General features: G+C 43.0%; 1 protein-coding gene across 1 annotated transcript in view; it reads left to right on the top strand.

Annotated features, from left to right (window-relative positions):
- The first annotated feature begins 2,275 nt into the window (after window positions 1–2,275).
- Window positions 2,276–15,522, top strand: part of USP14 (ubiquitin specific peptidase 14) — a 38,500-nt gene continuing 25,253 nt past the window's right edge. The window contains exons 1-4 of the mRNA XM_073679134.1: window positions 2,276–2,497; window positions 9,920–10,065; window positions 10,821–10,853; window positions 14,684–14,788. Coding sequence (XP_073535235.1) covers window positions 2,482–2,497; window positions 9,920–10,065; window positions 10,821–10,853; window positions 14,684–14,788 — 300 coding nt within the window. The 5' untranslated portion in view covers window positions 2,276–2,481. The remainder of the gene's footprint in view (window positions 2,498–9,919; window positions 10,066–10,820; window positions 10,854–14,683; window positions 14,789–15,522) is intronic.

The raw sequence follows: 15,522 nt of genomic DNA, 5'->3' as shown, positions 1-15,522 counted from the left end.
CTTAAACAACAGAATATAACTCCAAGTAAATCAAACTTCTGTGAAATCAAACTGTCCACTTAGGAAACAACATTGATTGACAATCAATTTCACATGCTGTTGTGCAAATGGAATAGACAATAGATGGAAATTATTGGCAATTATCAAGACACCCTCAATAAAGGAGTGGTTCTGCATGTGGGGACCACTGACCACATCTCAGTACCAATGCTTTCTGGCTGATGTTTTGGTCACTTTTGAATGTTGGTTGTGCTTTCACACTCGTGGTAGCATGAGACGGACTCTACAACCCACAGAATTTGCTCAGGTAGTGCAGCTCATCCAGGATGGCACATCAATGCGAGCTGTGGGAAGAAGGTTTGCTGTGTCTGTCACCGTAGTGTCCAGAGGCTGGAGGCACTACCGGGAGACAGGCCAGTACACCAGGAGATGTGGAGGAGGCTGTAGGAGGGCAACAACCCAGCAGCAGGACCGCTACCTCCGCCTTTGTGCAAGGAGGAACAGGAGGAGCACTGCCAGAGCCCTGCAAAATGACCTCCAGCAGGCCACAAATGTGCATGTGTCTACTCAAACGGTTAGAAACTGACTCCATGAGGGCGCTATGAGGGCCTGACATCCACAGATGGGGGTTGTGCTCACAGCCCAACACCGTGCAGGACGCTTGGCATTTGCCACAGAACACCAGGATTGGCAAAGTCGCCACTGGCGCCCTGTGCTCTTCACAGATGAAAGCAGGTTCACACTGAGCACATGTGACAGAGTCTGGAGACGCCGTGGAGAGCGATCTGCTGCCTGCAACATCCTTCAGCATGACCGGTTTGGCAGTGGGTCAGTAATGGTGTGGGGTGGCATTTCTTTGGAGGGCCACACAGCCCTCCATGTGCTCGCCAGAGGTAGCCTGACTGCCATTAGGTACCGAGATGAGATCCTCAGACCCCTTGTGAGACCATATGCTGGTGCGGTTGGCCCTGGGTTCCTCCTAATGCAGGACAATGCCAGACCTCATGTGGCTGGAGTGTGTCAGCAGTTCCTGCAAGATGAAGGCATTGAAGCTATGGACTGGCCCGCCCGTTCCCCAGACCTGAATCCGATTGAGCACATCTGGGACATCATGTCTCGCTCCATCCATCAACGTCACGTTGCACCACAGACTGTCCAGGAGGTGGCGGATGCTTTAGTCCAGGTCTGGGAGGAGATCCCACAGGAGACCATCCACAACCTCATCAGGAGCATGCCCAGGCGTTGTAGGGAGGTCATACAGGCACGTGGAGGCCACACACAATACTGAGCCTCATTTTGACTTGTTTTAACCCTCAACTGGTGAGGTGGGGTTTGCCACACCCCAGGGAATTTTTGTTCGGCTGCCATTCTTTGAAAAATGCTGGTATGAGGATACGCGTCTCACTAGCTTCCATCCATTTGTGGGTGTCAAAAATTAGTTATACTCATGTGTAATCAATCGCCAATAAGAAAACGATTAAAACAAACGTGATCTTTGCATTTTCTGTAAAAGTAAGAGATTTCTAAACACTGGGGTATAGGAAACCCCACATCACCAGTTGCATGACAAAAACCCCACCTCACCAGTTGAGGGTTAAGGACATTACATGAAAGTTGGATCAGCCTGTAGTGTGTTTTTCCACTTTAATTTTGGGGGTGACTCCAAATCCAGGCCTCCATTGGTTAATAAATTTGATTTCCATTGATGATTTTTGTGTGATTTTGTTGTCAGCACATTCATCTTTGTACAGAACAAAGTATTCAATGAGAGTATTTCATTCATTCATATCTAGGATGTGTTATTTGAGTGTTCCCTATAATTTTTGGAGCAGTGTATATAGCAGCTGAGTATGTGCAGCCGTGCGTCCCCTACTGTGTCCCTCTTTCTCCCTGTGCATATTTGGAGGTATGGATAGGAAGGACCTTAAAGGTGTAGATGGATTTTTCTCATGAGGCTGCTGCTGTTATAAAGAACAAGTTCTGCACCTGTGGCTAAACCCTTGCACCTGCAGTCCTCCATCGGTAGTGGGCGCTGTGAGCAGAATTACTTATCACAACTTACAGCGTTTACTGCAGCCACTAAACAGCCTCTGGTTTTAGCCTCCTCTGCACCCAGCGGGTTACAGCGCAGCGCCCTACCGGAGCGGCACACCCGCCGAGGGCCACTCTGTACCGCACAGCTTCTCTCACAGCTGTGCCCATCTCTGCTACTTCTGAGGAAGAAAACCTGCTATCACTTCCGGGTTATTGTAAATGAAGGCTCGCTGCCATTGGTCAGGCTGTCAAAACTCTGCCCTGTGATTGGCTGTAGAGTCGCCGGACTGGTGCCTGATTGGTGACGTTACCGGGCTGTACTTCGGGATTGGCTGGTCAGTCGGTACAGCGTGTGATTTCGCAGCGTCACTGCTGTGAGGGGCCCTGTTTGAATGAGACTGGGAGACAGCGACAGCCTGGAGAGCGGACAGCGCCCCGACATCCACCATGCCCGTATATGCAGGTACCGGGGCCGGGAGCGCGGCCTGCACAGCGCGCTGTGTGCGGGGACTGCTGTAGTAATGCTGAGCACAGCCTGGCTGCAGGGCTCCTCTCCTGCCTGCTGGGTGCAGTAGTTCTATCTGCCAGTGACTCAGGCTGCAGCATGGAGGAGAGACTTCCTGCAGGAGAGGAGCTGGCGGGCCGGTGTCATGGCCGCCGGTTGTGCGGTGGCCTGGGGCGTCTCACCTCAGGGGCGGACACTTTATAGTCACCCCTTCCCGTCTCAGCCATTTTTAATATCACTGTATATTTCTTCTTCCTTTCTTCTTTTTTCCCGTTGACTTGTAGTTTTGAATGACACGATTAATTTTACCTTCTAATGTCTATAAGAACGGGAGAAAAGGAAAACCTGGTTCTGCCTCAGTGTTTGGGGTTTTGTTTTTACTGCGGTCATTGATGGGTAAAAATGACCTGAAAACCTGCGATGCCACAGAGACGCCAGAACTTTGCTGAATAAATTGCTTGGGTCGCATTTTTTTTATTTTGTGTTTTTATTTCTTCCTTACTAGCCAGGGCTGTGGAGTCGGAGTCATGGAGTCTGTATTAAATGGACCGACTCGTAAAATATATAATAAATTGGGTACAGTGGCTCAATGCAGTTTGTGGGGAATATTTTTTCATAATTTGGGAAAGTTATAAAATGTCCTATAAATGTCTGTCCTATTCCTGATCTAAGGGTCTGGACTTTTTGCTGAGATGAATCTGTGCTATGGAGTCATGTATGAGGGAGTCAGAGTTGGTGTCATGGAAATTGAGGAGTCAGAGGTTTGACTTCCTGACTTCACAGCCCTGCTACTAGCCCTTTTAGGAGACTTGAAACTGTGGTAGTGATAGGGTCCTTCAGTAAGACTCTGGCTGCCACCCGTCGGTGCCCTATAGTTTCGTCATGGTACAGGGGAGTGGTGATGTGCGCCCAAACGGACACTCCACCTTGATTGTGCCCTCTCCATACGCGCTCATCTCCATACAGTGATGTAAGGAAGGAGTTAAAGGTGTCCAGCAAGCTGCAAAAAGTGACTGATAAACATGGTGTACTCTGACCATGATTCATTAAGGCTGGCATTTTACATGCTCATCTTAATGATGGCATCCCTGTAGTGAGATGCACCTAATTCACAAAGAGGTGATCTCTACTTAAAGGGGTTGTCCGGTCCAAATCAATAAGTCTGCAGTCACTCTGTGTGACTGCAGGCTTATGAATCCCCCCAGTGCACGCAATTCGCCTATTTCTGAGCCGAGACCGGAGGGTATAGAATCACTAGTCGGGGCGCGGCCTCGCTCTATACAAATGTTTGAAGGAAGGCTGCGCCCCTAGACAGGCTCTGGCGGGCAGGGCTGTGGAGTCAGAGTCTGTATAAAGTGTTCCGACTTCTAAAATATATAATACATTGGGTACAGTAGTACAATGCAGGATGTGCTGTAAATGTTTTCATAAGAATTTGGGAAAGTTATGAAATATCCTATAAATGTCTGTTCTGTTCCTGATCTAAGGATTTAGGCTTTTAGTTGAGATGAATCGGTGCTGCACTTTATGTACATGCTCAGTAGTGAGGCAGTGAGATGAATCTGTGGTGCACTTTATGTACATGCTCAGTAGTGAGATGAATCTGTGCTGCACTTTATGTACACGCTCAGTAGTGAGATGAATCTGTGCTGCACTTTATGTACACGCTCAGTAGTGAGATGAATCTGTGCTGCACTTTATGTACACGCTCAGTAGTGAGATGAATCTGTGCTGCACTTTATGTACACGCTCAGTAGTGAGATGAATCTGTGCTGCACTTTATGTACATGCTCAGTAGTGAGATGAATCTGTGCTGCACTTTATGTACATGCTCAGTAGTGAGATGAATCTGTGCTGCACTTTATGTACATGCTCAGTAGTGAGATGAATCTGTGCTGCACTTTATGTACATGCTCAGTAGTGAGATGAATCTGTGCTGCACTTTATGTACATGCTCAGTAGTGAGATGAATCTGTGCTGCACTTTATGTACATGCTCAGTAGTGAGATGAATCTGTGCTGCACTTTATGTACACGCTCAGTAGTGAGGCCGTGCTGTGGAGTTGATGCTGGAGTCATGGAAATTGAGGAGTCGGAGGTTTGGCTTATCAATGCCACAGCCCTGCTGGCCGGGAGTATGTATAACTCATACATACCCTCCAATCCTGGCTCAGAAACTGACGAATCCCCACTAAGGCGGATCAGTCTGCAGTCACACAGAGTGACTGCAGTCTTATCAATTTGGACTGGATAGCCCCTTTAATGAGTTAGGTTCACCTTACAACAGAAATGTGCCCTCGTCAGAGATGTTACTTCGGTCAGTGACTGTCATACATTTGTGGCCACACTCACACCACTAATGTGGGGTAAATGTTCATGAATTAGATGGGTGGGCTAAACCACACTCCATCCCACTAATGCACTTCCCATTTTAGCGGAGTTGGCTGGGACATGTGTTTTAAAAAATAACTAAAAAAAAAAAACCTCCCAAAGTCTTCATTTTGTTTGCAATATTTAAGTGTTTTATGCCAGAAAACTGGTGAAAAAACTTTCATGGATCAGATCCTGTGTGTGCAGCAGAACCCTGGCTCGTTTTTTAGTGGAGTTGCCCATAGACTTTACTTACAACATCTGCATGACGTTTGTATGTCTTTCCTGTGTTTGTGTGGATTTTCTCTTTATTGGTCCTGTACTTTATACGCCATTCTCTTCACTCCAGTTTTCTATTCAGTATGAAGGGTATGCTGGCGTAAGCACCAACTTTCATGTGTCTTGGTGTTCATGATGATGATATACAGGATATAAAGTAAGGAGGGAGGGGAGCCAGCAACCGATCCTGATTAAAGTCTAGTTACTTTTTTTTTTTTTTTTTTAAGCACATAACATGTCAGACATGTACATTTTTGTGTATGTCCAAGAGCTGACATCTTTGTTGCCATAGTACCTAAGGTCAGTTGGATGTCAGCTGTATATTACAGCTGGCATCCGCTGCTGATGGAACAGCCCCAGTGCCAGTGCCATGCATTATGTCCTGTTATGATAAGGATGTGATGGCCGGATCAGGTTATACGGCTTTATCTTTAGAATCCGATATTAGATAATTGTTCTCCCTATGCGGACATACACATTTTTACCCCTTAGAGAAAACCTGTCGGCTCTATGGACGTGTTTATTTTAGTAAGCATTATAAAGAAAATAAGTTTTCTGTACCTCTGTATTCTGCCATTCCTCTTATATTTCTCCTAAAAATTTCTTAATAAGTTGGCAGCCAGGTGTTACAGTTGGGGTGTGCCCCTACACATTTATACTGTTTAATCAGTGCTGACTGCATCACTCATATAATGACAGCCCCTTTGACCAAGGCAATGATAACACCCAGATGTCCATTTATGAATACGTTTCTAGGGGGAATAAGAGTCCCCTTACACAATAGATGGCTGCTGATGAACTGTGGCTTGGCTGACAGCTCAACGACTCCTCTGGATCTCTCAATCTCCTGTGTTCCCTATGAGAGATCTACTACCAGACTCCTCTGGTTGCAGAAATCTGGTCATCTCAGAGCAAAAGGATTGGCAGTCCTAAATCGGCCATGCCAGATCCTTAAAGGGGTTGTCTGGTTTAAAATGACCAGTCTGCGGTTACTCGGTGACTACAGACTTGTGATTTCTAACATCGCATGCACTGCACGCTGTGAGGATTCTCTGGGGTCAGCCCCGGGAACGGCTGGCACATAACCGCAAGCATGCCATATGCATACTCCGGGCACAATCCGACTAGACTGTTTCTGTCGTGCTCAATGCAAGTGTATTGCGGTAGGCTGGAAACAGTCTAGTTGCATTTTGTCTGTGAGTAAGCATATCACATGCTTGCGATCATGTGACCGCCATTCCTGGCACTGACACCGGAGAATCCTTGCAGTGTGCGCCATGTGAGGATTTACAAGTCTGCAGTCACATAGGGTGACTGCAGCCTCATTTTAGATCAGACAACGTCTTTAATCTTCCCATACATCATGTGTTGGGGGAGAGTAAGGAGGCCCCCATACAAACAGGCGGCCAAGCCCATCTAAATCACCGTGGTTTGTCCTGATGAAGAGGCTGTATATTTCAAAACGCATTGACTATTAAACTGCATCTCTTTGAAATCAGGTCTTCTCATCATTATTGATGGCAGCGCAGGTTAATCTATTCCTGTCCAGTTTTTCTCTTTAGCCCATCTAGATCGGCAGTGTCAGATGACGTTGGTCTGATGTGTATGGGATCTGTTGCGGAGTACATTGCAGAATTTTTAGAAAAAATGCTCCATTACTGGAAAATTATGGGAAATACAAGTACTTCCTAAAACCTGTCAGGAGAGGGAACGTCTTCTTTAACCGATGTCTATACTGTATCTTCTAATCCTAAAGCAATTAATATGAAACAAATGCTTTACTTACCGGTGTAATTTGGCACAGATGTATGTGTAATTTGGTGACCTGAGATGCCGGCTTGTGCAACATGATACATTAGACTGTACCTGCCTGTAGTAAATGAGGTTTGTCAATACGCATGAGGTGGTGCGGCTGCTGCGGAGGGAGTAGTAATCATCCTAACAATAATCCTTGTGTGCGCTGTGACCTCATCCAGCCTTGTAATCAGACAATGGCAGTCTTATTGTGTTCTCCATGTACAGGTGAATCTCACTAAATTAGAATATCATCAAAATGTTAATTTATTTCAGTTCCTCAATACAAAAAGTGAAACTCATATATTATATAGTCATTACAAACAGAGTGATCTATTTCAAGTGTTTATTTCTGTTAATGTTGATGATTATGGCTTACAGCCAATGAAAACACAAAAGTCATTATCTCAGTAAATTAGAATACTTTATAACAATAACTTGAAAAATGTTTTTAAAATCCGAAATGTTGGCCTACTGAACTGTATGTTCAGTAAATGCACTCAATACTTGGTCGGGGCTCCTTTTGCATCAATTACTGCATCAATGCGGCGTGGCATGGAGGTGATCAGCCTGTGGCACTGCTGAGGTGTTATGGAAGCCCTGGTTGCTTTGATAGCAGCCTTCAGCTCGTCTGCATTGTTGGGTCTGGTGTCTCTCATCTTCGTCTTGACAATACCCCATAGATTCTCTATAGGGTTAAGGTCAGGCGAGTTTGCTGGCCAATCAATTACAGTGATACTGTTGTTTTTAAACCAGGTATTGGTACTTTTGGCAGTGTGGACAGGTGCCAAGTCCTGCTGGAGAATGAAATTTCCATCTCCAAAAAGCTTGTCGGCAGAGGAAAGCATGAAGTGCTCTAAAATTTCCTGGTAGACGGCTGTGCTGACTTTGGTCTTGATAAAACACAGTGGACCTACACCAGCAGATGACATGGCTCCCCAAACCATCACGGATTGTGGAAACCTCACACTAAACCTCAAGCAGCTTGGATTGTGGCCTCTCCACTCTTCCTCCAGACTCTGGGACCTTGATTACCAAATGAAAATTGGAACTCTGGGACCTTGTGGAGTGTGTCAATGACTGCCTTCTGGACATCTGTCAAGTCAGCAGTCTTCCCCATGATTGTGGAGCCTACTGAAACCGACTAAGTCTTTGCAGGTGTTTTTTGTTAATTATTTTAATTTGCTGATATAATGACTTTTGTGTTTTCATTGTCTGTAAGCCATAATCATCAACATTAACAGAAATAAACACTTGAAATAGATCACTGTTTGTAATGACTCTATAATACACTGCTCAAAAAATAAAGGGAACACTTAAATAACAGAATATAACTCCAAGTAAATCAAACTGCTGTGAAATCAAACTGTCCACTTAGGAAGCAACACTGATTGACAATCAATTTCACATGCTGTTGTGCAAATGGAATAGACAATAGATGGAAATTATTGGCAATTATCAAGACACCCTCAATAAAGGAGTGGTTCTGCAGGTGGGGACCACAGACCACATCTCAGTACCAATGCTTTCTGGCTGATGTTTTGGTCACTTTTGAATGTTGGTTGTGCTTTCACACTCATGGTAGCATGAGACGGACTTTACAACCCACAGAAGTTGCTCAGGTAGTGCAGCTCATCCAGGATGGCACATCAATGCGAGCTGTGGCAAGAAGGTTTGCTGTGTCTGTCAGTGTAGTGTCCAGAGGCTGGAGGCGCTACCAGGAGACAGGCCAGTACACCAGGAGACACGGAGGGGGTCGTAGGAGGGCAGCAACCCAGCAGCAGGACCGCTACCTCCGCCTTTGTGCAAGGAGGAACAGGAGGAGCACTGCCAGAGCCCTGCAAAATGACCTCCAGCAGGCCACAAATGTGCATGTGTCTGCACAAACGGTTAGAAACCGACTCCATGAGGGTGGTATGAGGGTCCGACGTCCACAGATGGGGTTTGTGCTCACAGCCCAACACCATGCAGGACGCTTGGCATTTGCCACAGAACACCAGGATTGGCAAAGTCGCCACTGGTGCCCTGCACTCTTCACTGATGAAAGCAGGTTCACACTGAGCACATGTGCAGACATGACAGAGTCTGGAGACGCCATGGAGAGCGATCTGCTGCCTGCAACATCCTTCAGCATGACCGGTTTGGCAGTGGGTCAGTAATGGTGTGGGGTGGCATTTCTTTGGAGGGCCGCACAGCCCTCCATGTGTTCGCCAGAGGTAGCCTGACTGCCATCATGTCTCGCTCCATTCACCAACGTCCTGTTTCACCACAGACTGTCCAGGAGTTGGCGGATGCTTTAGTCCAGGTCTGGGAGGAGATCCCACAGGAGACCATCCGCAACCTCATCAGGAGCATGCCCAGGCGTTGTAGGGAGGTCATACAGGCACGTGGAGGCCACACACAATACTGAGCCTCATTTTGACTTGTTTTAAGGACATTACATCAAAGTTGGATCAGCCTGTAGTGTGTTTTTCCACTTTAATTTTGGGGGTGACTCCAAATCCAGGCCTCCATTGGTTAATAAATTTGATGTCCATTGATGATTTTTGTGTGATTTTGTTGTCAGCACATTCAACTTTGTACAGAACAAAGTATTCAATGAGCATATTTCATTCATTCAGATCTAGGATGTGTTGAGTGTTCCCTTTATGTTTTGAGCAGTGTATATGAGTTTCACTTTTTGTATTGAAGAAGTGAAATAAATTAACTTTTTGATGATGATCTAATTTAGTGAGATGCACTTGTATATATCTGTGTACTGGGTATATAGCGCATTCAGGTGCAGGGGAAAACTAGAGCTGTAACATTTGGCCCCTAGTCAGGTCCCAGCTTGTATTTCCCGGTGGTCTCGACTCCCATATTTATTAGTTTCAATACCCTCAGTTCTTTATCTGCTTGTTTTTATGAAGCATTAAATTGTGCTATTTTCTCCCTCCAGTTAACGTGAAGTGGGGGAAGGAAAAGTTTGATAATGTGGAGCTTAACACCGATGAGCCTCCGATGGTTTTCAAGGCCCAGCTGTTTGCACTGACCGGGGTGCAGCCGGACAGACAGAAAGTCATGGTGAAAGGAGGAACCTTGAAGGTAGGAGCTTTACAAGGTGCCCCGGTTATACTTTGCTATTCTTACAAGGAGCTTCCGATCATTAGGTTGTCCCGAGCTTGGCTGCATTCACCTGAATGCTAATGTGCACGAACATCACATGCATCCATGTATGGCTGAAGCATAGTAGCCCCATTTAATAGCATAAAGCCACATTCACACGTTCAGTGTTTGTAAACCAAAAACCAGGAGTGGGTGATAAATACGGAAGTGGTGACGTGTTTCTATTATACTTTTCCTCTGATTATCCCACTCCTGATTTTGGTTTACACATACTGACCAAATACAGAATGTGTGAACGTGGCCTAAAAGACATGGTGCCGTTTTATTCTGCTCATTAAACCATCAACAGTAAGTCCTGGAATAAGATTTTAATGAAATAAAGCTTATTAATATGGTCATGTTGCTCCGCTTTTTTATGCACTTACTGCAGGTCTATTTTCATGTCTCTGCTTGCAGTCAGTGAATAGAAACATCCCTGCTTACATTCATGGGGGGCAGACTCCTTCATCTTGCATTGCTGGATTTTAGTCTTTAAAAGATTATTTTCATTCACCAACAATAAGCAGACATATTGAATATCTGGTAGCCGAAACACACCGTTCATTAGCCAATATCTACATTGCTCCTTTTCCTTGCTCTTCCTGCGGAGTACCTCTAATATCTGATGTCCTTGTGGTGTACAGTCAGGAGCTGACATTATATTGTTAATCCATTTAGTTTTTTCTTTTCCTTAGGATGATGATTGGGGTAATCTCAAGATAAAAACTGTAAGTACTTTCTTCTTCCCGTTCTGATGAAATAATTAGCATTTTAGTCTGTTTTGCATGCAGTGGGCAGTGTTTGCTGTATGACAGCTGGAGGCTGCTGAAAATACAGTAAAATCTTCCTTTTGTAAATGCCACGCTCCTGACTAGACAGGTGATGTGATTGTTACACCCCCATTACCTCTGCTCCGTTCCTCTGCACCTCTTCTGTCATTGTCCGGCTTCAGAGGTGGGCGAGCACATGCTAGTGACTGACCACCAGTTGTGCCCATCTATCCCATTTACATATTCCAGTGGTTTTTAAAGTGAACGTGTCATCAGAAAGTCAGCTATTGATTATATATTTAATCTCCGTTTTTTGTGATGTTTTTTTTTCAATTTTACATATCACTTTATAATATCTATAATACTGTGCAAAATTTTAGGCAGGTGTGAAAAAAATGCTGCTTGGAATGAATGTTTACAAAAATATATTCATGTTAATAGTTTATTTTTAATAATTAAAAACTTGTGGTTTGTCCTGAGGAAGAAGCTTGTTATACTTTGAAACGCGTCGACGATAAACCGCGTTTCTTCATCGTGGATCCTGATTCTTTCTCTGTGATATCCATTGGAATTCGAGGCAGCGCAGAAATTAAACCCCTTTTTTTCATTGCTATTGTAATAGTTTCTTTTTAACACTTAACAAAATGCAAAGTGAATAAACAAAAGAGAAATCTAAATCAAATCTTTGGTGAGATTACATATACCTTTTAAAATGGCATCAATTCCTGGTATACTTGCACAAAGTCAGAGACAGGGTTACTGTCAGGCGTATGAGTAACCAAATAAACCAAACGTGATAATGATCATTTTCATATGTATATCAAAGCTGTCAGTTGAAACAGAAACAGCAGTGTAGGAGACTTAAAGCTCAGTGAGGAATAACCAAACTGCTAAAAAAAAGGTCAGGTTGTGGTAGACAGTTTAATGGTCATACACCATGGCAAGATGGAGCATAGCAACAAGAAACAAGGTAGTTATACTGCATCTGTAAGGTCTCTCCCAGTAAAGATTTCAAAGCAGACTTGGCTTTCATGACAGGCTGTTCAAGCTTCTTTTGAAGAAGCACCAAGAAATTGGCAATGTTGAGGGTTGTAGACAGTGGTCGGCCAAGGAAACTTTGTGTAGCAGATAAGACCCATCATTATGCTTCCCTTCAAAATCAGAAGATGTTCAGCAGTGCCATCAACTCAGAACTGGCAGCAAGCAGTGACACCCAGCTTCACCCACTTACTGTTCAAAGACGTTTGGCCAGAAGAGGTATTCATGTATGAATTGCGGCCAAAAAAACATACCTTCATCGTGGAAAGAAGGCTGAGCAACTTGGCTATGTACAAAACCATAGGAACTGGGATTCAGAAAAATGGCAGCAGGTGCTCTGGACTGATTAACTAAAACTTGAAATATTCAGAAAATGGAGTTTGGGAGTTGATCAGGATTAAAGATTTAGGTACAGGGATTTTAGTAATACCATAACAGTAATACAAAAATAAAACTAATTAAAAAATTAAAAACTGATTTAATTGTAATAGTGCAGTAATGATAACAATAGAAATGGTAATTCATTTGTGAGGCCTGGTTCCAGTAAGTTAGTGTAGTGTTGGTATGTGGGTAGTACAATTGGGGGAGACAGGTTGAACTTGATGGACCTAGGTCTTTATTCGGCCTACGTTACTATGTTTTAAAGGAGTCCTCAATGCTGATAAATACAGGCAGATGCTTATGCATCATGCAATACCTCCAAATTTATGCTGCAGCAGGACACTGATTCCAAAGATACAGCCTATCTTCAACGTAAAGAAGAACAGGAGACCTAAAAGTGCTAATACATCGCCCACAGAGCCCTGATCTCAGCATCACCAAGTCTGTGGAATTACACAAAGAGACAGGATTTAATCAAGTCTTGCAGTTTTTTACAACAGCAATAAGCCTAATACTAAACTCGCACTTTGTGTACAGTTTACTTTTCAGCAGTCTTTGTCATGGCAGGTAACACTTCGATATAGATATAGATAGATACAGGATTGTCCAAAAGTAGGTGGACAGAAAGTGTAATAAGGTTATGAAGGGGGAGATTTATCAAACATGGTGTAAACTGAAACTGGCTCAGTTGCCCTTAGCAACCAATCAGATTCCACTTTTCATTCCTCACAGACTCTTTGGAAAATGAAAGGTGGAATCTGATTGGTTGCTAAGGGCAACAAAGCCAGTTTCACAGATCTAGTTTTCACAGATATATCTCCCCCAAATCTGTTTTCTCTTCAGATAATTCAGATAACACATAATAGCAAATAATTTAAATACAGATCAAAGAAAATGGATTTTAACAGAGTATTGGAAATCTCAAAATGCTGAAACTGTTAGAGCAAATTGGGTTGAAACATTTGGTACTCAAGCCCCAAAGAGACAAACCATTTACCGCATTCGTGACAAATTCAATGCCACTGGCTCAATCCTTAATGCTCTAAAAACTGGTCGACCCAAAACAGTCTGTACAGAAGATAATAAACAATTTGCTGCTGAAATATTTGTTCAGAGTCCAAAAAAGTCCACGGAAGAGCCTCTTTGGAATTGGGAATTTCACGAGCTTCTATCATGCGAATCCTGAAATCTATTGGGTGGAAAGCTTATCGTCCACGTCTAATTCATGGTTTATTGGAGGATGATCCAGACAGGCGGCTGCAATTTAGTGAGATTATGCTTAACGAAATTGAAGAGAATCCAGTAATTTTAGATAACATTATGTGGAGTGATGAAGCTTCTTTCACATTATCCGGCCATATTAACAGACATAATTGTATCTACTGGTATAATGAGAACATGCATTTAACATTAGAGCAACAACTAAATGAGCCTGGTGTCAATGTTTGGGTGGTATTTCAAGTTTTGGTTTTAGGACCAATATTTTTTGATGGAACAGTCACAGGAGATAAGTATCTCGAAATTCTAATGAATCAAGTTGTTTCCCAGTTACAGCAACAGCCTAATTCAAATGACTTTATTTCCAACAAGATGGGGCTCCTCCACATTATTCAAGAGTAGTCCGCGAGTATCTTGATGAAACATTTCCTAATAAATGGATTGGCCGGCACGTTCACCAGACTTGACCGCAATGGATTTTTTCTTTTGGGGAGTACTCAAGGACAAAGTTTATAGTCGAAAACCAAAAAGTGTCAGTGATTTGAAAAATTACATAAGAGATGCAAAGAGACTTGTGCAAAAAAGTTTGTTGAAGCGTAAGAGGCGACTTCAAAGCTGTGCAAATCGTAATGGAAAACTGTTTGAGCACCAGCGTTGATAACATTTAAGGGCTTTTGTATTATTGTTCAGAATAAAATGTAATTGTCAATGTTATGCTTGTGTTAGTAAATATAATTTTATATATAAATCAAAATAAATGTTATTTAGATATAGTAGATGGCATAGGATCCACTGTTCCTACTAAGGGTTAGTCACTGTTCACCTTTTTTCCCTTCACTTAAAATTAAACACTTCAATACAACTCAATAGGATCTCACTCCGTGTAATACTGCCCATGTCCATGTGGCAGCTGGGGGAAAAAAATAAAAAAATTTTGAAATAAAAAATATTGGAAATAGAGAGTCTTACTGCATGAATTGGGTTTTTATTTTGTGATGGCACGTTTCCTTGCAGGCATGGTTTCCCATAAACATTATGGACACCTACAGTTATGTGCTATAAACATGTTGTAGATGGGGGATGAAGACCTTCTTGAATTATGTAGTTATTCCCCATAACGTATAATTTTCCTTTATGTTCTTCTCTTGCAGGGAATGAGCTTGTTAATGATGGGCTCTGCTGAAGCTCTTCCCGAGGAGCCCGCAGAGAGGCCTGTATTTGTAGAAGACATGACGGAGGAGCAGTTGGCCTCTGCAGTAAGTGTACTCATGGCATTTTATTCTTTTCAGCTTTTGGCCGTGACATTTATCCCAATGAGGTTGAATTGTATATGAGTTTCAGGTATCTGGTTTAATTGAAGCTAATGTCATCACAGGTATTGATGAATATTTTTGTATAAAATGGACTTTCATTTGAGTAATTAAAGAAAGCGCTGTGCATGGCATACTTGTGGCGCCCCCTGCTGTTCTGGTGATTGCCCATCAGACCATCCACCTTTAATGTGTCCAGTGCAGATGAGTAAAGGTTGCTTCTATTCTTATTGATTGTTCTGCACTGTAGTGGGAATCGCTTTGCTGCTTGTGTAATAGAGGATCTAGTTGTTTGGAAACCTATTGGTGTAGGCCATCTATATCAGATTTTGGGGGTTCCTCTCCCAGATCCCTACCAATCAAATGATTTGAAAGTACCATAGTACTTGGGTTTCTGCAGAGGCAGAATTTTAACACCATTTGCTGCACAGTCCCCAATAAAGATGCCTACTGTGATTGGTTCAGTGTGCATGTTCATTCCACTTTTTCATGAGAATCCTTGTATCAGTGTTTACTATCAGTATGGCATGTCTGTCTTATATGTAAAAAAAAACAAACAAAAAAACTTTTTTCCAAGTTGCTTTTACCCAATAAGCATTATATATATATATATATATATATATATATATATATATATATATATATATATATATATATATATATATATATATATATATATA

The sequence above is a fragment of the Phyllobates terribilis genome, unplaced genomic scaffold (genome assembly GCF_046119375.1).
Source record: "Phyllobates terribilis strain yellow unplaced genomic scaffold, ASM4611937v1 Scaffold_4__5_contigs__length_816908805, whole genome shotgun sequence".
NCBI lineage: Eukaryota > Metazoa > Chordata > Amphibia > Anura > Dendrobatidae > Phyllobates > Phyllobates terribilis.
The sequence above is the reverse complement of the archived record's forward strand: the minus strand, read 5'-3'. Positions and strand labels throughout refer to the sequence as shown.